Consider the following 25,055-nt stretch of genomic DNA (forward strand, 5'->3'; position numbering starts at 1 on the left):
CCCCTAGATACCATGTTTATTTTAGGCTTCTTTTATTTTTACATACCGGAGAGACATATATTATGTATAGAGTTGATATCTTTGTAAGAAAAAAAAAAAAGAGGAAGGAGAAGGCGAGAGCGAAACATATGGTACTACTGAATTAAGACGGTTATTAATATCAGCTGCCTGTTATAAGATTAGGGGGGGGGGGAGTAAATGAATTACAGCTATAAAGAGGAGAATCTTTTACATTTAAAACAGCATTAAAGTCAAATCTATTCATTATCTAATGCATTTTTAAAACAATCTACCACAAATATAGGCGAAAATGCTTACTTCAGAGGAAGAAGTTAGCACCCCGACGACCAATTTATCTATAACTCCTAGTGAACATAAACGCATATTATGTCGCATTAACCCCCGAAATGACAGACATTACATAATATATTATCTTTTTCCCTAAATTTAAAGTACGCTTGCTTATCTCTCATCATCTCTTTTCAGTAATAGGCTAATAAGTATGTTTGACACAAATAATGACAGTGCTTTACTACTCCTCCTTTGATCCTCTCTACTGCTGAGAGAAATATGTATGTATAACTATGTGGATTGCTAGTATATATTTGAATAATCATCAAAAACTTGACTTTGATAAAATTATCAAAGGAATAATAGCAAATACTCATACGAAGTAAAAATATAAATGTTTCTGTACATATCATACAAAAAAACAACAATACAATACAGAAGAACACTATGGCAATCCATCATTTCTAAACTAAATAAAGTATTATAAGAAATGGCGGGGAGGCTAATTTATACCAAGAAATGGAAATCACTCATCATGCAGATATATATTTATAGTATTTCAATCTATCTTGCCATTGAATTAATAATTATGCATGAATTTTGATTTATTGTAAGAATATTTAATGGACAAAGTAGCTTGACTAAATTACGAAGAATGTGATTGTTATGGAAACAAGGAAGACAACTCAAAACTCATTTGCGATATCTTGAAATACCATACATATTTAGCTTAATTTTTTATTCCTTATGTCCTCCTTTATAAGCATTAACAGGCTGCACATGCCGGGGAACAGATTGGCAGCTCTTGACAATGAAGGCCATGCCCATGGTGTACCACGCTGTCATAATGGCAGCTCGAAGCAATTCCAAATTTGGATGAGAGGTGCGGCAGATATTTTTCTCCAAGATCTCACAAACTGCAACGTTGAGGTCTCGGCTAGAGAAGGGGCCACATGGAGACAGGCTAAAAGTTTTTGTTCTTCTTAGCTGTATGGAGCTGTAATTGACTTCTTGATGTTGTAGGCAGCCTGGGTTGAAATGGCAACCGTGTATGCAGCCTTCTCGTCACTGACACTGGCGCAGAGGAGATCGCATACGCGTTGCTTTTTGTGTTGATGTTCAAAAAAAATTACGCTAAGAGACATGAGATACAAACAAAACTTGTTTATTTTTATTTCGGCTATCATTTGGTTGCGCATTAAAACTACTTATTTAAAAATAACAGGGGTAATTAAATGTTACTGCAAGTTTTGGGTTTTGTACAATTGAAGTATATGATAATTTATCAAATTATCCGCCACACATATTACTGTCCTTGGATAAGATTAGTTGATTCAATATTCATAGTCCATGACTACGAAACTTTAGTTCTTATCTTAGATAAGATAACAATCATATTACTGATGTATCGAATATCCAAAAATGTGATTATGTAGATTTAAGTTTATAAATTGCAATAAAAAACATTTAAAAAGTTAATTTTTGCAACTTCAAAATGGAGTGTCCTGCAGATCCTTACTCTACAGAACTAGTGATCTTAAATTTGTACTAGAGAAAATTTCGATTAATCCATTCAGGGTGATTAATTTAGAATATATCCCAATATATATTCTAGGAATTAAGAAACATTTAAAGCCAAATTGCACACTAGGCATTAAATTAGTAACACTTAGTAATTGTTTTTTGTTTGAAATTCGATCTAACAGAGCTGAAATTTGTATTTTAATGTTCCTTTATATTTTATTGTGAAGTCAAAAAAATATGACAGGAATGCTATAAAACTTTATTTTCTTCTCATTTTCTTATTTTGTAAATATGTATTTTCGTTCAACGTTTGTTCCTTACATAGTATATCAATATTTGGACTCTGTTTAAGTAAAATATATGTAGGTTTTAAGCATTAGTGTTGGATCTCAGTTTGGAAATCCTAGACCGGTTAAGGACCCTTACAATTTTTATTAGAACAAACTCATTAGGTCCTTCAAAGAAGTTGGGTCTAATAGAAAATTTGTGTCTAGAATCTGGATTCTTTTTAAAGCTCAATTCAGTCTATATCCTTCCAACAAAAAATAATGTCTTAATCAGTCTCATTTATAATTCGCTCAAAGCAGATCTTAAAAATGAATCATTGAAGTCATGCCGGGTGTGTTACCAAATAGTCAGCATCGAATCGATGACGTCATATAAAATTTGAAATATTACATATGTATAAATGAAAATAATACTATGTATAATGGAAGATGGCGCCCGGCTTTTTGAAGTTGCTACATTAATTCGTTTTTTTTTAAATTTTCTAATGCTGTTCTCATTATTCGTTTCATACACTGGCAAGAAAAAGTTTGGAAAAAAAATGGAATTTCACCTTTTTTTTTCAACTACCTATGAATATATTATCAGGTATCGCAGTAATGAGGCTATTAAAATGAAGAAAAATTGAATTGATGTGTATAAACATTTATTTGTAAAAAATCAAAGTATTCTTGTTTAAATTTTAGATTCATTAAAAAATCCTCCATTTACCGCTATAACTGCTTTACAGACTTTTGGCATTCTTATCGTTAGTTTTTCAAGATAGGCGGGTTTGATATCATTCCAAGCATTCTTCAAATGTTTCACTTACTTGTGGTGTACTTTTACCAGACTTTTCTGTCTAGGTGTTGCCACAATAGCTCTCTATTGGGTTCAAATCAGGAGATTGAGCTGACCAATAAATAATAGATAAGATGTGAAAGTTTTTGTAGAGGGATTTATTTTATCAATTGTAATTCATAGAAATTGACAGCCAAGTGGTATTCTTTAACTATTAAAGAATTGGCCTCGGGAATTTTTATTAGTATTGCATCGGAATCGGGATATTTTATGGAATCTTCCCATCACTAGAAATATAAATTATGACTAACGAACCTCTCCTACTCTCAAGAGTTCCTCCTTTTTTGTACCACGATCCTCCCCATATATGGACAAATCATATCGTTGTAATTATTTTTGGAAAAACTACATTATATAATATGCGTGGTGGTAGAGCCCTTTCCTTTTGGGTTCAAACAACATTATTTCTAATCAGATGAATAAAGAGGAGAGGGGGGCGAAACTCATTATTTATTCTTCCAGTATAATCTCAATTTCACTTACTTAGTTTTGTGGTAGGCTATTATTGTTATTATTTTAATATGTAGATACATAGATAGGCCTTGAGGCTTCACTATAATAGAAATAGTTGTAGTATTAATAAGGAGGAGGATGATGGTAAAAGTAAATGAAAGTAAGGCTTTTAATTATGAGTCCTCTTTATACACATATGCGTGTGGTGCCTCAATAGATAAGCAATCTGTAACAAAAATCACGAGAAAGACGGCAATTGTCATAATTTATTATTTACACTTTATAAATACAGGGGCTTCAAGTAAATCCGAACCATCTTTAACTACATCCTAAACAATAAGGAAAACATTTAACTAGGTTATTCAAGTTTTAAAGTAAAAGGTAGAGTCTTAGCTATAAGTTGGTTGCGCAACTATTTTCAAAACAAGTATTTAAGATAGAGGAGACCCGGAGGAACACCATCATTGAATTGAATTGCACAGGAAAACCCCAGCGTACATCAAGAAAATTTTCAGGTATCCAAATAGCACAGTCTACGACGTCTACAATAGCTGGAAGGAGGAATGGCAGTTAAGAGAAAATCCCACAAGTCCCAGAGTAATAAAAAACGACCTCCCCGATTCCTCGTAGGTCTAAAAGGGCCCGTGAAGGCATCTTCTCAGACTCCAATTCACGCTCTTGCCAAAAAACGCCAAGTAAGCCGTGCAACAGTCTCCAGGTCGATAAACACTGACCTGAGGATGAATTCATACCATGTCTACAAGACAACTTCTTACTGACAAAATGAAGGGCACCCGGGCTGTCCACTGAAGATAATTACTGAAAGATTTGAATTCTCATGGTTGCCGAATCATCTTTTATTCGGATGAGAAATAATAGACTATCGATAGATTTCACAACATCCGGAACGACGGATGGTTGGCCATAGAGAGAGATAATGTCCTCCACATCTTAAAAACCAAATTTTCGCCCAGAATCATCACCTTTGGGTCATTGGGAGCAACGGCAATGTCATGCCCCCTCCCCCATCTTCTTTGGCCCAAGAGAGGTGGTTACCTACCGGTACCTAGAACTCCTGTATGACAAAGTGATATCTTAGATGAAAGCTGAGGCCAATGTTGTCAAGTTCCTGTTCAATAAACGAATACCACATACCAAAAAAATATGATCCTTATATTCAAAATCTATTATATAGATCTAGGATGGATTTCGAGATACACAGAAGCATTCTTTCTCAGCCAGTAAAATATAAAATTATGTTATGTTAAGATTAAATAAATACCAAAAGTTGTCTTTCTCATACTTTTTCTAATGCCATGATAATGATCTGGCATAAAAAGGTTCGATCACACTCAATAAGATGTAGTGTCTCGGTCTGGAAATCCTACACCGGTACAATTCGATTTGATTAGTCCTGTAGTACAATTCGGTCGACAAAAAAATGGGTTTTGATCCGATCCCACGTTAATTTAGGTCAACATAAAATTACTTATGACCAACCCGGGGAACAAAATTCGTCCTTGAACAGCGACTTAACACAATTTAGATTCTTTGAAAAATTATGAGACTACATTTGTGGTGGTCTTTTAGATGTTGTTATTTAGCATTTTTATCTTCTTTCTTTCCAAGTTGTGACTGAGAATTTTAGCGACTGAATCAGAGTAATTTATTATTAGAAATAGAAGATAATTATATGTTGATAAATTAACTCATTTTGGATATTAAAAAACATCCTTGCTTGCTTTTGTGTTGACAGTTAACATATCTTTACAAATTATATGTATACACTATGTTAAAAAAAGGGAAAAAAAGGAAACACTTACATAAATGGCTTTGAATAAAAAAAACTAATGAATTAATTTGAAAAAATTATTCTGGACGATATGGATGTGATAAGCCTAATTGTGCTAGACATGTCATCGCGCTGGATGACGGTAACTGAGATCTCTAAGGCTGTGGTGGGTCAGTCCAAGGGCAGAAAGGTCAGTTCCGACAAATACTTAAGTTTATTCAGTCAAAGCTCAAATCAAGAGAAATCTATTCAGGACCATTCGTAACATGGCAAAAGCTATATCCTTGACCGCCAATGCAGTCCCAACGATCGTTCATGAGGACCCAGGAATGAAGTCAAATAAGAAGAAATAAGCACTTCATCAATGACTCAACAAAAGCAAAAAGGCTCACGAGATCAAGACTACTCCTCAACAAGTTCGAGCATGGAACGCCAACTATTTTGTTTTTTCTGATGAAAAACTTTTTAGGATAGATCGGGTTACCAACTCCCTTACGGATCGATACATTTAAGACGAAACAATCTGGTTCTGTAATGATACTGGGTATTGTAGGAATATCCTCCGATTTTTATCTGTAACAATGAAAAAATCGATGCAGTCCATAACATAAATCTCTTAGAGACACATAGAAAGCTCTAAATGGATGCACTGTTTGGAGATGAGCCATATCTTTTCCAACAGGATGGTGCCCATGCCACACAGGTTGAGGGAGTTGCCTGCAACAAATCAGACAGCTCAACAGCATCCCTGGAGGCATTCATCATGTCTGCCTGGAATTCAATGGACTATATCAGTAAGGTTTGCCAAAGGCTTCAGAAGGAGGTTGGAGGCTCACATAAATGCTGAGGGAGGCCATATCGAATAATCCAATAATTTGAAAGTCATGTAACAGTTTTGGGAAAAAATAATTAATATTATTTCTTACTTCATGAAATAGTTTGGGCATGTTTAAAAAAAAACAAAAATCAATTTCAAGAATGTTTTGGAGAATAGCGGCTTAGCTGTCCTAACGTTTCATTAGATCAGCTATAACAAGATATGAGGGGGGGAGAAGGAATTAAGGTAGGTCATTAGCAAGAATTACTCCGACGTCGATCATCAATTCTACTCTTTGTACAAGAAGGACCATCAATTATAACTCCGCAACAAATCCTCAAGTTTACTCTCGATATTTATGAGCACACAAGAATGTTATATCAGGTTTTGAATATGATTGTATGTAGTAGAATAGAAATTTCCCTACTGAGGAGGGTTAAATATTAATGACAACAGCTGTGGAATAGAAAATTCATTCATGAGGTTACCAATTCCAAAAAAAGGAGGCGAGCTAAACAATACAAACGATTTACATCACAAAAAATAGTGAGAGAGCCCAAGAAACGAGCTCATTTAACCATCTATAAATAAATAATTTAAAATTTAGAGGGAATGACAAATACTGAGTAATAAAATATATAAAAAAACCTCCCACTATCTTAAGTGAGATTCTGACGTGCGACATGAAAAAATCGTTGCAAGAGTTAGAAGTGCTCATTATGGAAAGCATTCCCACCTGAGTCAAAGAATGAATGATTCATTATTCTCTCTTAAAAAAGATACAAGGAAATATGTATTTGTTTGTCTACATACTCTCTAAAATAAGATTTTTCTCTCTCTGGTTAAATATTTTCATTTGTGACATAGCGCAGAATATGTAGAGATGAGGTCAGTTGAAAGAGGTCAAAGAGAGGATTTACGATCGTTTTTTTATCTTCTTTTTTTTATACTTTAAATTCCATCTCATTTTAACTTCCTCGTCCCTGTCTGTTATTTTAATGTCTTTATTCTATTCTAAGTATCTCTACATACAATGGATAGGTATAGAATATATAAAAAGAGAGGAGCAAAACTCATAAAAATATTTTAATTCCATACTCCTTGGACTATTTTGATAACTACTCCTTCTATCCCTGTTTCTCTCACATTAAATGTATACGGAGTGGTCCATTAAAATCCGAGCACTTTGAACTTCAACAAAATATAATTTATTAAATAACAATATAATTTCAACAAAATTAATACTATAAATATATGTGTGTCTGAGTTCTCTTTAATTATTAATGAAGCCGTCCTTTGTGGCAATGATGGATTCCAGGCGGTCGCTGAAGGCCTGGTACATGCTGTGGATGTATTCCACTGTCATTGTGTCCCAAAGCTGGCTGAAAGTGGCTTTGAGGGCCTCCGTGTTTGGATGACGGACACTGCAGGCCTTCCCCTTAACATGTACCCATTAAAATATAGTCGAGGGGGCTGGCATGAGGCCTGCAGGGGGACCAAAAGAGTTCAAAAGACTTATTCACTCTTGTAACGGAGGAGAGATATTTTTTTTTTTCTTCATTGCTAGTGTCAAAAGTGGCCTCTTCTCCCTCACAAGGCTCTTTTCACCTACTTTTTTGTTGGCTGTTGGTGTGAAACCCCGAGATCTCTTGCATGGGCCCTCACGGACTTGAGGGGATTGGTCTGTGCTGTTTTCTTTTAGTCCTCTGGATTCATTGTGGCTTTTTGACAGAGCCCTTCTTTTCTGATTTGCTGAAAGGGTAGACGGTGGTCCTGGAAATGCCCAAACACTTGGAGTGCGCTAATGGCAATTATTCGATCATGTCCAAGTGTCATTTTCTTGACTTGTACATAAGCAAGAGAGCTTAGGTTTGTTTTGTTTTGTAAGTAATTCTTTATGCTTTAATATTTGGAAATGTGAATTAATTTCAATTACTCAACCTTCATTAATTATTGAATTAGTAAGTGTTCAGATTTCGATGGACCAGCCGTTAAATAATTCGAAAAAAACCTACTCACAAAAGAAACAGCGATTAAATTATGTTATGCATTAATTTATATAGGGTATGTTTAACGTTCAGCACGTCTTACCAGCTGATAAGAGGCGCTAGTATCACCTTATAGGATTTTAAACGATAATTATGGTAGAAGACATTATGAAGGGTGAAAAAGTCAAGCTCCAAGCAAAGTTTATATCACAAAAAAATGTTGGCACGGATTCATTTTAAATTTTTCGAGAGAGATTCCAACTTCCTCTCAGTGTTTATCATTTGAGTTCCTATGAGGTTCTGATTGGATAGGTGGCGCCCTAATGCCCATTCTTTTAAAATTACATAGTCCCTATGCAGAAATAGTAATGAGAGAAGAGTTTGAAAAACAAAACATGCACAACTGGGGTAATTATTACTATGGGTGTAATCTTGAAGACGCATATGTTTGAACTATGTTGTTCAATTTACTGGTGCTTTAATGGTACTAGGGCACTGACTCTGATGCATAAAATATGCCATGTCTGTAAGTAAAAATAAAAGACAAAGAAAATGAACGTGGTCATCCTGATCATTTGGAGAATGTTTGGAAGAAGAGCAGCTTAGCTGTCATGACGTTTTATTAGTTCAGCTGCAAAGTATCGTAAGAGAAAGGAAATAAACAATAATCCCACTCCTTATATAGCATGGACATATATGCAGAAATTACTCCTCTGTTGATACTCGATTCTACTCCGAGTCCTACAAGGACGACGAACACATATAACTCCCGAGCAAGCCTTCATTGTTACTCTCTGTCTTTCATGAACCCAAGCACTTGTTATTACTTTATACTTAGTTGTCCTGTCTAAAGAATTAAATAGTAGTGATAACAACTTAAAACTGTAGTATATGAAACTGATATTACAACAACAGGTACATCCGGCGCGGCAACGCCATGTATACAAAATTGGCCCCAGACGCTGCAATCCCCCCATTTTACTCCCCCATTTATTCAAAAGAAAATCACACTTTTTATATATATAAAAGAATAAAATAGTCTTTTACCAAAATAATGTCCTTAAATTTCTGAGATAGTTTCTCACCCATCACGATAAACAGAAATTAACCGGACTGTAAACTTTTTGATACTATTAGTCGAAAAAGTATAGCAAAGTACCAATACATCAATTTTGGTATCGGATCCGGTATGAAAATGTGGAACAACAATATTAGAATGCACTGTACAGAAGAAATAATTGTAGAGAGGTTGAAAAACAAAGCAATGACAAGTTGCGTGATTATGATGACAATAATTATAACAGGATGTGACGTAATTTTTTGTAATACTGCCTTATGAATTGATTCCGGCACCTTTGGTTTGAAGTTATAAGGTGACCCTAATGGGATTTAAGGGAGAGAGGGGTGAGGTTATTTACATATTTATAACTATTTGTCACCAAATATTGGATATTTTATCAATTTATTAAAAGCCCCTCTACGCCCCCGAAGAAGTTATCCCAACAAAAGAAGATGGATGGTCACCCTAATACATATACACAAGTAGAAGGGGTGAAAGCAATATGATATTTAAGAGAATATTACTGATAGCCTCTCGAATAGGGAGGTCACTGTAATCTGTGTAATCAAAACGCATTTACTCCATCATTGGATTCATATTACAATTTCCAAATTCCCTTGTGATTAATAATAAAAAAAGCGCTTTTAACATAGGTTATATGTATGTAATATAAAAACTACTTGTATGATAAGTCAAAACACATTGCGGCAAATGTTTAAGAGCTAAATTATCTTTTATGAATTAAAGCATTTTCCTTCGTAGAGGAGAATATGAAAAAAAAAGAAAAAAATGAGGAAACGAAACAAAGACCACGTGATCAATATTTTTCTAAAAATAATTGGCTACGCGAAATCATGTTTCCGCTAGTATACTTGAATATGAAGCTATAAACAGCATTGCAACAATCTCCAAGAATCCACCCCTTCAACATAGTAAATTCTACAAAGGCAAGATAAAGTTGTGTATCTTGGGAGTTAAAATGATTAAGGGATGTGTTATATAGTATCATAAAAAGCGATATCTAAACGAAAAGGATAATAATCTCGGCGTTATATCGCTAACACAAAAATATACAGTGTATTTTGTTGTCAGCTGTGAGTGCATCTGCTTCTTTTCTTCTAATCAGTGTTCTGAACGTTGATTGGTTGAATTAAAATTAGCTCCCTCGAATCTGTGGACAATTCTCAACAATTACCAAATCTCAATTCCAATGTTGGGAAGAATTGCCTAACTACCAACTAATTTTGGGCCTTTTTCCTTGTTTTTTTTTAAGAAGAATGGTTCAGTGACACAATAGAAGTAATAACGTGAAATATGACAAGGAATATGCTCCCGTTAACAGGGGTGTTTTGCCACTCTGTTTTAAAGCTTTGGTGAATACAACACAGCATGGAGAGATTCCTTACAACTTCCTTCTTCTTCTTATTTTGTTCAATGACTGGATTTTCCATAGAATGTATATTTTTCTTTAAAAAAAAGGTTTTGATGGCAATAAAAAAAAGGACAATGTTATCAATAATTAATATTATAATCCAACTCTTGGATCCACAAACTTTAAGGATATAATAGAACGGGAATTATCAACAGGCAGCCCACGGGCTAAGTCTGGGCCACAAAAAAGATTAACTAATATTTTTATATATGCATTTGATAATTGTATGATTATCCGTGCACTACCGAATAATCGCAGAAGGGGGTAAATCAATTGCCATCAATTGTTTCTGCCGGTCATAGGTACTAATATATTGTAATGAAGATCGTGGATATTTTAGGCATGTTAAGGAAAAACAAACCACAAATCAAGATGATAACCCTGACAATCTGAATAATGTTCTGGAGGAAAGCAGTTTGACTGCTATGACGTTTCGTTAGATCAGCTACAATCAGCTGTGACGAGCGAAACGGGGGAGAAGTAAATAAATAGGACACTACGCAAGAATTACTCTGACGTCAATCCTCAATTTTACTCTGAGTCGAACAAGGACTTACAATCATAACTCCACAACAAATCCTCAAAGTGTCTTGCATGAGCACACACGAATGTTCAATCAAGTTTTAAATATAATTGAATGGAGTATAAATAATAATGACAACAGCTAAAGAAAAGAAAATTTGTTCCATAAAATTAGTCAATAGTAAAATTGATCCTACGACCGATTTCAGGGTTCCCTCTTTTTATCCTATATTTATACTTGAGTCTGTTTTCTTTGAGATAAATGTGGTGAAAAGTAAATATAGTACAAAAATATCTCATGAGAGCACTAAAATCAGATAATGAGGAACCAGTCAGGATGCCAACTAGATTAAAAAGATAGTTGAGAATTCCATGAGCAAATGGCAGTCATTAGAGTTGCAACATGTATTAATATAAATATTCATACGTCATTTATTTTTATTATGTGTATACCCAATTAAAGCTAATGTTCCATTTGTGTAGCCTACGAGAGGATCTCTTCATCTATTTAGGCAAACAAGCCAAAAAAAAACAAAAAAAAACACCCTGTATTAGAACATGATAAAAATAGGACAAATCCATCCTCACAGCAGCATTCCATCTGTCCATTCAATCCATAATGGGTACCAAATATTATTTATCAACCTTTGTAAGTGAATAAGGAACTTTTGAAATTAAAAAAAAAAAAGTTTGAAAATAATACATTTTTTGGATTTTTTTTTTTTTAAATCTTTAGACACTCACAAAAAATGTAATTTTTTGGAATATAATTTCAAAAATACATATATATTCTCAAAAAATTCATTTTTTTTTTGGATTTAAATACTCAAAAATTCACAGCTCTTCACAAAAAATTTATAATATTGAATTTTTTATATGGCAAAAATCAATAGTTGTCTCAAAAAATTAATTTTTTTAAATCCACGGCTGTTTACAAAATTTTTTTTTTTTTTTGGAAAAAAAATCAAATGATAAATTTACCAGCCCTCCAGCCCACCCCTTGGGACGCCCATGATGTACATCTCTCAAAAGGAATACATGAGCACTTTATACGTATATTATAATATCTAACATCCTCAGAGTACAACATACTTTGTGCTTTCTGACAAAAAAAAATATAAACATACAATATATGTAATGTACATACAGGAAACGAATATTCACTTTTTTTATGAATTTAGAAAGATTCTTTTCTTTTTCTGTTTTGGGAATGGAAAAGGGGTGCAGAAAAATGGGAGAAACTGTACATTAGTAGTCTATGTATAGCCAACATAGTAATACATATATCAGCCTCACTCTTACTTCTTAATATACATATATGTAGGTATGTCAAAGAGTTACCCAAAAATAGAAGCAGACAAAAATATAGTATGACTCATAGCAAAGATGAAAAAAGTATCCTGCCTGATTAAAATATGATCAATTGTAAATTATAATATAAAATCCAGACAGGGTGTGGTGGTATACATATCCACAGATTTATATATCAAATAAATGTTGTAATTGGTTAAAAAAAACACCACTTGCTGTTCACATTGGGATCAAACACAATTAACAAAAGGGAGGAGGAGACAGGAAAATATGTATAAATGTTCTGTACAAGTTGCAGCTTGTATGTGAACATAATACAAGTCGCAATTTCTTCATCTTCAAATGCCCTATTTAATAGCAACATGGGTCATTTTAATTACCAACTATTAATAGTTTCTATCCTTTCATTTTGATCTTTTTAAATTACAGTACGGTGGGCATTAGAACTTTACCATGTGCCACAGAACACTTTTATTTTGAAGATGTGTATTAAAATTCTCAAAAATTGTAGCATTTATATATCAATCATACATAGAATACTCAATTATTGCATTATCCTCATACCAAATACTGTAAATCCATCATTTAAAATTATTCATCTCATGTTTTGGTTGCAACTTGCAGAATTTGTTTTTACAAATAACAACTTGTATAAGCAAATTGAAGACGCTGCAGTTTCTTCGTCTTTAAATGCCTTATTTATTTACAACATTCATCATTCTAATAACCAACTATTAATTGATACTATCATTTCATTTTTATTTAATACGTGCAATATAATTACATGGTTATTACGTATTTATGAGTCATATAATGGGGGAATTTAAACATTATAATGTGTCATTAACAGGACTTCGAAGTCGAAAAATGTGTACAGACTCCGACTACAAAAATTATTATAATTAATGTAAAAAAACTTATTAATAATCTAAGGCTAAGATTGAGTGTTCGTATAGTTTTTTCCTAAATAATGATAAAGGATTGGTAATAAGTACTATTAACACATGAAACTTGAAAGTTAATTCATTTAAAAGTTTAATTCACAAATTTCAAACGTGCTCAAAGGTCTATAGACACGCAATTCCAAAGCAGCTTTAAAGTCTAAATCAATATGTTCGGTAGAGTATAGCAACAAGCCATGCTAATTAATTACTTTGACTTAGTCAATGTCTTCAGAGTAAAGAGTAACGCTGGAGAGAGAGGTTGTTTGTATTGTTGTTCCTCGGTTACGAGTACATAAATTATGTTCAGAAACTTATGAATGTATAGATAGACTTTTTTTCATTTGTTGTTCATCTTGTTAGATATCTTATTTTCCAAATATTTTATTTACACCTGTCACAATTACTTAGTACCTATAGGTATAAATTACAAATTTCTAAAAATGACTTGAGCTTAAATGATTAACACTAATAGAAAAGAATCAATATAATTGGTTGTGATGCCCGCCTGAGAAATTAATAACAATACTTATTCATGGAAACCTAAATTAATTTAATTTAGGCTTAGCTATAGTTAATAGATATAACTTTTTGAAATAAAAAAATAATATGCAAATATATATTTTAGATAATTGCCTGCATTATTTGACTAATACTGCTTTATTAATCAGTAGTCAAACTATCTCAATTGTTGATTTTATCAATTCAATGATAAAACACTTTTCTTTGTCCGATGAATGTACTCGAAATAGACTTGACTCAATATTAAATTACTCCACCTCAGCTGAACTCAATCCAACACTTTTTTATATGTATATATATATATATATATTGTAACGGCTATAAGTATCGCAATACTACAAATCTATCATGACTAGACTATTCCTCATTATCACTTGATTGATTCTTGCGAATCATATAGCATTTCAATGCAAATGATCCTCATTGTATAAATATATATTTATAGTAAAAGTAGACGACACGTGGTCAATTAAGTTAAAACACGGGAAAATATATATGGATGCTAATATATTTGCATGACTATAAATTTAGTCAAATCATGACTTTGTATGACAAATAATTAGAATGCTTAGAATTCATTTCAACTAGAGGGACTAGCTAGAGAAAAGAAACATTGTCGTCTACGTAGATGAGAGATGAAAATACAAGATTTCTCAACAACGAGAAAAAACAACAATGAAATGAAATAATAAATTATAAATAATGAAGAGGGGGCAATTACCAAATGGCAATGAACTTCAATCAAGCACATTTTGAAGGCGAGAAAAATACACAAGAAATACATAATATGGAGAAGCTTATTTGAAGACGTACAACATACTACAGAGTATTGCCACAATACTAATATTTCCATACGGGTACCAAGATAAGTATCGGTATTCAGATACTTTTTGAGACATTTTGTACTAAAAAAATATAACAAAAATGCCTTGAATGGTAATTAACATTCACTTAACGCGGAATTTTTGTTTGGGGTGGCGGCTAACTCATCAATCAAATGACTTTTTCTACAAAAAAAAAGAAGAAAAAAGTTTGTAATTCTTGCTTGTAAGGGGTCAGAAATTGAAGGGGTTACGCCATCGACATGCCATTTTATTCATAACATAGTTGAGAAAAGGATTCAATATCCATTGCAAGTTATGATGTTTGTGTACGATGCAATTTGTATGAACATGTTTTACAAGTTTAAATTACAACCTTGGTACTTTTAATTTATATTATCATTAGATGTTGAGCTATTATATGTATTTATGAGTAACATAACTGTTGGCATTTAAACTTCATCATGTCCCACAGTATACTGATATTTTAGTCATTTGTATTAAAATAGTCAAAAATTCACCCATGGAATATTCAATTACTGCACTATCCTCATCCCAAGTACTCTAAATCCTTCATTTAAAATGATTCATCTGATTTTTTGGTTGCAACATGTAGAGTTTGCTTATACAATTTGCAACTAGTACACAACATAAATATAGGAATTACGGATGTTCAAAATAAGATATTAATTTGTGAGAAAACAGAAGCATCTCTCACTCATAATACTCTCTATAGGTACTTATAACTAAATGACTACATATATTGTATAAGTAGTATTATGATTTGAGAAAAAACAGTTTCAAAGAAGAAGAGAATTAATAAAAAAACATCAATTAATAAGTCACACATAAGCAGCACTACTGCATGTTGCAACAAACACAGATGCGGATTGATCTATGACGTTCATATTTTTAAATATGTATTCATAAAAAAACCCCGAATGAACAGTCTTTTATAATGAGGCATGTCACTTAAGAGATTTAAAAAAAATAAAATAATTCACAAACATCAATGAATCATAATAAATAGGTTAATAGTACTAATATGAACAAAGATGCATTGAATGGAACAGATATAAACATATTTTGCAGTGTGTATACATGTATATGTAACTCTCTTCAAATAAGCAAATTGATCAAATGCAGAGTTTTAAAGATGCTTGAGAGTAGCAAAATACTACGTGATGTTGACTAATAAAGACAAGTTGAAAATCAAGTATTTGTCATAAATAAAAAATAATAATGAAAAGAGGAATTAGAAGGATTAAAAATAAATAAAAATACATATAGTAATAATAATAGTGATGGATAAAGTAGAGTTCAAACATGAAAAATATAGTAGTAATATACATAATATGGCACAGGGCTGATCTTAGGATTTGCAGTACAGTCTTGGAGTATTGTGTTTTAGTTTAACACATTTATAGAATCTTGGGTTTTTCGTATGTACTAAGCTAATCAAGAACAATTACAATGTTATTACATTAAAAAAATATATATGATTCAAGCAAATAAAGCTTCTTCATACTACATATACCATTGAAACCTTTCCAAAGGCGTAGGTTTTAAAACGTTTAAATCTTTAAATTAAACGTTTTGAAACTATAGTGACACAATAGCCAGAGGTTCATCACACATTTCATAAGTGTTTGTGCCACTCTTATCAAGTCTCACGTTGTTCGTCATTCATCAGGTTAACTAAAGCATAATCAACCAAATTTTTCACACTAATTGTATTCGACAATTAATCCTCTTTAGTATGACTGATGAGAACAGACTTTGTCAATGTACAAAAGTTGACCATCTAGTGCAGGGATAGGCAACCTTTGAGACATAGAGTGCCAACTTAAACATTTCTAATCAATGAGTTTGCCACTATTATCAATAATTGTAAAAACACACACAAACTAGAGGAATATGTTCTCATTTGCAAGTGCCAGTGAATATTCTTCCACGTGCCATAGGTTGCCGACCCCTGATTTAGTGTTTCAAAGCAGAATGGTTAGCTGTACCTGAATTAAAATATTGGCCTTAATAAGATACGAAAAATGCTGAATCTCGTTTTTTTTTAAGTGTTGCCCCAGGAAAAAAAGGCAAATAAATCCATGCTTATGCTACATAAAAGTTATGTAAAACTTTAAAAATGTTTTGATTTGGTTAAAAATAGTGTAAATATAATTCAATTTATAGTAAAAAAATCAATTGAAGGTGAAAACAAAATTTCATTTGCTGGCATAGATCTTATTATATCCATAGATCCTCTTCTACCAAAAATAATTCACGGATAATAAAATAACTCATTAACTTAATATTCTTATAGGCTTGGATCTGGGGATTTATTGAAAAGTTATCTGGCCGTTCTGATATGGTATATACATCTTAAAAGCTACTATGTTAATGTTATGTTAAAAGGGGAATTAAGCATGCATATAATTTAATGATGATTTGAAATCCTTCGTCCAGGATCAATGGATGTAGATAGATGCAAAAGGCTTTTCAATACTACTAATAACTAAGTCATAAACGTCACATAGTAAAAACTATAAGGCGCACACAAATATTGAGTCATGATATTAATCTTATCATGAGATAGGATAATGTATGAGGAGCGGACTTCCATCATGATGAAATATCTCAGTCTCCCCTCCCCCCTATTCATAATTGAGCCACTGGACTCGGAATGGAGGATGAGCATAATTAGGTCATGAATATCATATTAAGTAGTGCTCTCTGAAGTTGTTCCCCAAATAGGAACTCCGATTCAGCTAAGGTCTCACCTCCCACACACTCCCGGGGAACATTCAAATGGAAAAATCATTTCTCACCTAATCCCATCCAGGGTTTCCATTTCTGCGAATCGATATACGATGTGAACACTTTTTAATAGATACGAAATGCAAAGAAAACACGAAATCCCTTCAAGAGAACACCAATCTTTATTTTTTTTATATTAGTAATCTCGGATCTTCTTCGAAATGCGGAATACTTTGGCCAGAATATTTATTTACTTGGGCGCAAACAGCGCTGCTCCGTAGGGGCACTCAAATCTTCACTGAGAGCAAAAAAGAAAGAAAGAAAGAGAAAAAAAGGAAAGAAAAGAAAAACCCCGGCCGGGAACAATCCTGCCAAAGCGCACGCCTTACTTTTCATTTCACCAAATAAATATTATGTACCAGATGTTCATCTAAGAGTTGAGCGGCAGTTCAAGTCCTTCACACTTAGCACATCTCAAAAACATATAATAAATTTAGAAATTACCTACATTTGCTATTGATCATACTTTGCATTCACATGAGCTGCAGCAATTAGGATTTCCACCTATATATAATAATCAAGTTACTAGTACAACATGTCACAAGGTACTACGGAGGCCGGAACGTAAACAGCTGATACAACTAAGCCATACCTGCCTAAAATAATGTTGTTGTGGTTGTAGGGCCAGTATTTTTAGAAGGGAAATTTAGAAAAGAAAAAAAATCCTCGCAACGATATTCATAAAGAACACTCACGCAACCAAAGGATAATTTGACATACATTAATTAATTAATTTGCCCCCTCCTAATGTAAAATATAATAATAAATAAACGAAGAGATAATATTATTGAAATTATTTAGGGACGTCAAATTCAATGATTCAGTCATATAAATTTCAAGTTTTATCTAATTTTATGGTTAAAATTAAAATAATGTTTATCAAGAGTCTTACATAATAGGAATATTTATATTTATTCAAAAGATGTGTTGGGTGATTTATATAAAAAGTTAATACTTGTAGGTTACTTAATTACTATATTATCCAATAATATATTAACAACTTTTGTGTTATTACGTATCAGTATACTATTAATTATAGCGCAATTATTTACATAATTAATATAGATTAAATTTGTAAAAATTAAGCATTGTAGTTCAATTAATTAACTAAAATAAAATAAAAATTCCGAAATAATAGAAGCTTTCAAAAAATATAAACTTTTGAATGATTAAGAAGTCCATAATATTCAATATTGGAATAGTTGGAGTATAATAAATATGACCCATGAGAAATCTTCTGAAGAAATAGCCACTGCATTGAATTCAATTCTAAATAGATTGAAAAGCACACGTACAAATAAAGTAATAAATGCTTTGATTCAAACAAATGCAGTGACTAAATTAGTTGCGTATCTTGATAAATTTGGTTCAAATGTCAGTTCTGTAAGTGTTGGTATTTTGGAAGCCTTATTGCAATTCGAGCAGCCTCGGAATCAGGTAAGAAACTTTTAATTTAGCAGATATACCTATATTAAATTAGCTGATAAGGTAACCAATCATTGGTTATTTATATGGACTACAAATTTGAACATTTAAAATTTAATTATTTATAAATAATTTTCGTTAATTGCTATTTATTATCCGTAGATTAGTAAATGTAACGGAATTGAAAAGATTGTTCAACTTTTGGATAATACAAGTGAGGAATCCACAATTTATTACATTTGTAAAACAATAACAAATATGGAATGTGATTCAAAGCTATTAACAACTTGCTGGGACAAAAATTTAGTTACTATACTCTTAAAGAAGCTATCGACTTCATCATCAAATAAGAATAAGCAAATTATTTTAATATATTTGAAAAAGATGGCAACTGAAGGAAAAAGATTTAAGGAGAGGATCATTTTTGATGAAGGCTTCTCATATCTTATTAACATTTTACATACTACTGATTCTAAAGTATTAAAGGAGGCCACAATGTGCTTAAGTATATTGACTAATGGTACAACTCAATTTCATTCTGAATCTGGGTTTAAGCGTCTCCTTCAATTAGCAACATTTGAAGATAAGAGGATTTCTGACAATTCTTTATGCTGTTTGACGAATTTATCTTATAGTAGCTCTAATTTGAGATCGAAATTTGGAAATCCTGCCTTAGTCTCAATATTAGTAAAAAAATATCGTGAGACCATGAGTAAGAATGGGATGAAGGTTCTATGTCTCTTATGTCGTGAATCCATTAACCGGATGATATTACGTGAAATGGGCGTTTTAGGGATGTTTGTAAATGTCCTTAAGGACAAACACTTTGCTTCTGTCGTGGATTGTGTCTTATATGCCATACTTGAAATGCAATATGACAAGCTTAGTCTTGAAATTTTACAAGAAAAAGGAATAATTATGGCTCTGATAGATTTGTTGATGAATGAAATTGAATTAATTGAGCATTACAATTGTAGCGTTGTTCCTAGTATTTATAACAGAAAGTCGATTGAGTTTTTAAATTTGGTGAAGAGTGACAAGCATTCAAAAGACAAAGTATGTAAAGACAGAGTAAAAGTTATTCTTCATATTTTATTGCAACTATGCTATAATAGAAGACCACATTTGGACCTATATAAATTAAGGACCATCAAGGTATTGGTCTGTTTTTGTTATAGTACATCTGACTCAGTAAAATCGATGGCGAATAAAATTCTTTCGTGGCTCTCTCGGTTAGTACTTGAATTATCGAGAATGATACTTGTTAATAAAGTTTTTATTTCAGTCATACATCATGTGCTATAAATTTTGTACCCACTGGAGCAATTCCATGGCTTTGGACAACTTTTGACAAAAATACTCCCTGTGAACTGTGTAATGCAAAGTACTCTTTCACGAACGCGTTCACGACAAATGTATCAAATTCAATATTGAACATCTATACCAATCTCATAACATCATTGTCCGATTGGAACAATAAATTGATGGAGAAAAGAGCCATTGCTTGTTCGATCCCTTTTATTTTTGAAAATCAAGATATCATTAAAAAATTTCTTATAAATTACAAATGTCTGGATCTTATCGTGCAGGCATTTGAAACTCCTGACGATGATTTTTTTCCTATATATGTTCAAAGTATTCACCATTTATCGAAGAATGTGTTATTTAACAACCAAGATACACTTAAGAAATTAAAGAAGAGTATTCATTCTCATATTAATTTATGCAAATCCAAAGTTATAAAGAATGAAGTTAAATTTGTATTTTCTGATGGGTCTGAAGTATTTGTGGATCGTACATTTTTGATCGACAGAAATGAGATATTCAGAGCAATGCTCAATTGCAATTTTGCCGAAGCTGGAAGCACAGTCATACTTATTCCTAATATGAGTAAGCTCGTGTTTGAATCGCTTGTTCATTACCTCTATGGTTGTGATTGCTTTATTCGTAATATGAATATGGAAGAGTTAACAGAGCTTCTCTTTGTGAGTGACATGTATTTGATCAATGAATTTAAAACTATTATCTCTACAGAAATGGTATGTAGATTCGCTGACAATAACTTCGTTGATGTATATGTATGTGCAAAATTTGTTCAGAAATTTAGTGTAAATGAATTATTTGATAGTTTTATGATTTGGACTCTAATAGGATCAATGACATTTACTCATAGATGCAACCTATTTAGACATCTTTTAAAACAGAATAACTTTGTAGAAGATTTAAATCAGTTTTTAAAAATGAAAATTGCGAGTATAAAATACAAATTTTCCTAAATATTTAAAAATAATAATGTTATCCTTTCAGATATTAAATACATGTTCAACTATGAAATATGTGGTTGAAATAAATTTAATGAGTTCATGTTTCTCACTGATATAGCCTACGTATATTCCCTTATAATATCTATAAGTTTTAGGTAATAAAATAATATTGCTTGTTTAATTAATTATATCCGTTATCATTTTGATAGGATATAAGACTGAAGCTAAAATCAAATCAAAATATTAATAGATCCAAGTATTTATCATTTTTAAACTAATAATCATTATCAATTAAACAGACCTCCTTTATGAGTATTTTTTTCTGAATATAAATGAAAGCTGTCAAATTATAGTTGCACTAAACAAATAAAAATTTTCTATTTTTTTATCATGTCTAGTATACAGTACTCAGAGTTCAACTATCCATGACTGACTATACAGTGTACAGCCAATGACGGAGTTACACAGCATGTACAGGAAAGGTACAGCAAAATAAATACTTCTTATCTTTTATTTTAATAGTATTTAGTAGGTAAAAAGCAGTGGTTTTCAAAGTACGGGTCGCGACCCAATACTGTGTTGTGGGAGAGAAGGTACTGGGTCGCTTGTAAATTTAAAATATATAAATGTTTTTCGTAGTTTTAAAATAGTAATACACAAATAATATTAAAGTCGGACCAATAACTTATTTCCGGTAAGACTTACTGTTTGCATAGTTTCATCTTACGCACGACGCTCTACATGTGATCACAGCATAGCATTTTTTAATGTAGCTAATCACTCCTAACGACATAACGTTACTGTGTTCCGAATCCAAACACTGTTAGTTTGTTGTTGCTTGTTAACTGACTGACAATGGATCGTTTTGTTATCAGAAAAAGAAGTTTGAATCAAATCCATCTACGTCAAATACAAGTGTAAGTACGAGGCCCGAAACAAGAAGTTCTAATTCTACTAGTAGTACTGTCAAATCGACCTTTGAACCACCAAGTAAAAAGAAAATAAATCATGGACGCGACATGATTCTTTTTTGAAATTTGGTTTCATAAATTGCACTAGTGCAAATCAGTATCCTGAGCCCAGTGAGTTGTATGCGGCGAGGTCCTTGTTGAAATAATCAAACTGAAAAGACATTTAGAAAGGAAACACTGGGAACACTTGGATAAGCCTATCTAGTATTTTCAACCGAAGCAACGTGAGTTAAAGTTATCGGCTCAAGTTCTTAATTGCTCAACTACCTTGAATGACAAGCACAACTGGCTTCATATTTGGTTGCATACCGGCAATAGAGAAAATGTCTTATACAGTGGCTGAAAAACTTATTCTTCCAGCATCTCTGGATATGGTGTCTACCATTTTTGATGACAAGTCTGTAGAATAATTGAGAAGCAATCCTCTCAGTGACAACACCATGTCACGGCGAATATGTGACATTGTAGACTATTGTGAAGCCCAGCTTATTACTTGGTTATAGTCAGCTGGGGATTTTGCTGTCTTACGTGACAAGAGTACTGATGTTTCAAATTGTGCAAGACTGTTAGTTTATGTGAGGTACAAGTTGCAAGATGACTTTATGGAAGATTTGCTGTGTTGTCTGACAACAAATACAACAGAAGCACACATATATTCGGAGCGCTGGAGGACTGGATTGTTGGAAAATATAATTTGAATTGGGATAATTACAAAGGAATAACAAGTGATGGTGCAGCAAATAGAAGCAAATAGTGCAGGTAGAAATAGCGGAATTATGAAAAGAATAACTGAGGCAGCTGGTAATGATGTTGTTTTGAATCACTGTTTCATTCACAGTGAAGCTTTTGACAGGTGTTTCCCCTGATCTTATGCAAATACTGAAGGAAATAGTGAAAATTATTAATTTAATTGGAGGAAGCTCGCTGAACAGCAGGCTTTTTCAAGCGTTATGCTCAGAAATGGAAGCGGAGCACACTCATTTACTATTTCACACTGAAGTACGGTGGCTGTGGAGGGACACAGTACTAACAAGGGTGTTCAAACTCAGGAATGAGATTCACATTTTTCTGGTAGAGAAAGAGTCTAACTTGGGAAATTTGTTTAAATATGTAAATTGCTCAATAAAGTTGTCATATCTCTCTGACATTTTCTCAATTTTAAACGAACCAAATTTGAAGTTACAAGGAAGAGGCAATGATTTATTCCGACACTGCGAGCATATTCAAGTATTTCAAAAGTTGTTAGTACTGTGGTAAGCACGACTAAAAATTAATCGTCCTAGCTAGTATACTGTTATAAGTTATAACACACTGAGGAGAACAGCATCAGTGAAGAAAAAGTGAATGACATTAAAAGTGTCATAGAGTTACATATCGCTTCTCTGTTAGATAGTTTTAGTCGTTACTTTCCTGCAGAGGGGTTTGAAAATCTGAAGGAAAAGCATGGGGTCAAAAATTCTGAATCAATAATGGGGCTAAACTTTATGGCAGAGTAAGAAAACGAGTTACTGTAACTCACCTGTGATAGCACACTAAAAACACGTTGTTGCTCGCGTAATCTAGTCTGTTGTCTATGTGCTCGAGACGTATATGTAAGGGTGATAATTTTGGTAAGAATAGAAAAGCGTGCGAGGAGAAGAGAAGAAATACTTATGGCATCATTGATTAAATAATATACATCTTCTTCTATCAGTCAAGAACGTTATCCTTCCTGCCTTTATTAATCAATATTAATATAATATTAGATGCTGATAGTCGATAGAGAACTGAATAAAAGGCCTAAAATAACGTCGCCTTCTGTCTGGATTTCTGAAAATGGAGGCCCAGGAATTTGGAAAATACTTACCGGATGAGAAACAGATGGCTTATTGTATTTGTCAATATAAATGTACCTTTAGTCCCTTGTCTAGAATTACACGCCACTATTATCCTCATCTCATATCAAGAGCATGAATCTAAAAAATAAGTTAATGATCAATACATCAAGTCAGACTTTAACTCTGATCTCACAAAGATGCTGATTGCATGTAATATAACCTTATCCATTGCTAATCATCTACGTTCAAAAAATTTATGAAGAAATACACGGGTAACCCTATCCCTTCCCGAGGAACCATCATTAAATTAATGGAGGATGTTGGTACTGATGTCATTTATAAAAATACATATAAAAATGTTTTGAGTCATCCACACCAAATGACGATCAAGTTATTAGTAAAAAGTATAAAATATTTACTAATTTCGAAATGGAACTCTGAATTTTGTACTATCTAACAGTAAGTATTCAATTTTTTTAAAATCTAACCCTAAAATATGATTCAAGTTTAGCTAAAAATATCAAGAATTATGATACACAACTCATTAAATAGGAAAAACAACTGCTTAAATGGTCACAACAACGGGGGTAGTAGCTTTGGATGGTTCGCAACTAGTTTTTCTGAGACAAGTTTCTTCACTTAAAGACTTGGGTATGATAATTAGGTTTTCCAATATTACATAGTCAATAAATATTACTTTTTTTATCACTTAAGGCTTAGCTATGGTTGACAAGCTCCAAGAAATGGTGTTCAGAAAACTTATAAAAGGCAAAAACAACTGCTTAAATGGTCACAACAACGGGGGGTAGTTACATTGGGTGTAGCATTATATTTAGCAATTGTGTATATCCTTCATGATAATAGTATGTTGTTATATAAGCATAAATAACAGGGGAAAAATCTTTTTTTGATGCTCTTAATAAGGAGTAATATCGCCGGACATTACTACATAATTAGCTTTTGCTCTAAATCTTTAAGATGGATTTATTTCTAACATTTTTTTATTAGTATATTTATTGTCTAATTTTATGATTTTGACATTTACTTTATTATTAATAATTAGTTGGATTTCATTGTTAGAGATATATCTATCCTGTGTACAATTGTATATAGCAACTTCCACATGAAAAAGAGGAGTGATTATCTTTTTGATTAAACTTTACGT

At 32.5% G+C, this 25,055-nt stretch overlaps 2 protein-coding genes across 5 annotated transcripts in view; one reads left to right on the top strand and one right to left on the bottom strand.

Annotated features, from left to right (window-relative positions):
* Cdep (Chondrocyte-derived ezrin-like domain containing protein) overlaps positions 1 to 17,688 on the bottom strand; it is a 99,249-nt gene extending 81,561 nt beyond the window's left edge. For all 4 annotated transcript variants that reach the window (XM_071887815.1, XM_071887814.1, XM_040710921.2 and 1 more), the window contains exon 1: positions 17,425 to 17,688. The gene's annotated coding sequence lies outside the window, so the exon portion shown is untranslated. The remainder of the gene's footprint in view (positions 1 to 17,424) is intronic.
* An 850-nt stretch (positions 17,689 to 18,538) lies between these two features.
* LOC121116927 (uncharacterized) lies at positions 18,539 to 21,206 on the top strand. Its single transcript, XM_040711236.2, has 3 exons — positions 18,539 to 18,850; positions 19,001 to 20,070; positions 20,124 to 21,206. Exons 1-3 carry the CDS (start codon positions 18,632 to 18,634, stop codon positions 21,112 to 21,114), a joined length of 2,280 nt encoding a protein of 759 aa, XP_040567170.1. The 5' UTR covers positions 18,539 to 18,631; the 3' UTR covers positions 21,115 to 21,206.
* Positions 21,207 to 25,055: the final 3,849 nt, after the last annotated feature.

Source organism: Lepeophtheirus salmonis, chromosome 4 (genome assembly GCF_016086655.4).
Source record: "Lepeophtheirus salmonis chromosome 4, UVic_Lsal_1.4, whole genome shotgun sequence".
In the NCBI taxonomy this organism is placed as follows: domain Eukaryota; kingdom Metazoa; phylum Arthropoda; class Copepoda; order Siphonostomatoida; family Caligidae; genus Lepeophtheirus; species Lepeophtheirus salmonis.

What these genes read in the sequence shown, in the direction of transcription:
- LOC121116927 (XM_040711236.2), top strand. Translation starts at nt 18,632, where the DNA reads ATGACCCATGAGAAATCTTCTGAAGAAATAGCCACTGCATTGAATTCA. An exon ending in TCGAGCAGCCTCGGAATCAG is followed by an intron (nt 18,851 to 19,000) that starts GTAAGAAACTTT and finishes TATTATCCGTAG; the next exon opens with ATTAGTAAATGTAACGGAAT. An exon ending in ATTCTTTCGTGGCTCTCTCG is followed by an intron (nt 20,071 to 20,123) that starts GTTAGTACTTGA and finishes TTTTTATTTCAG; the next exon opens with TCATACATCATGTGCTATAA.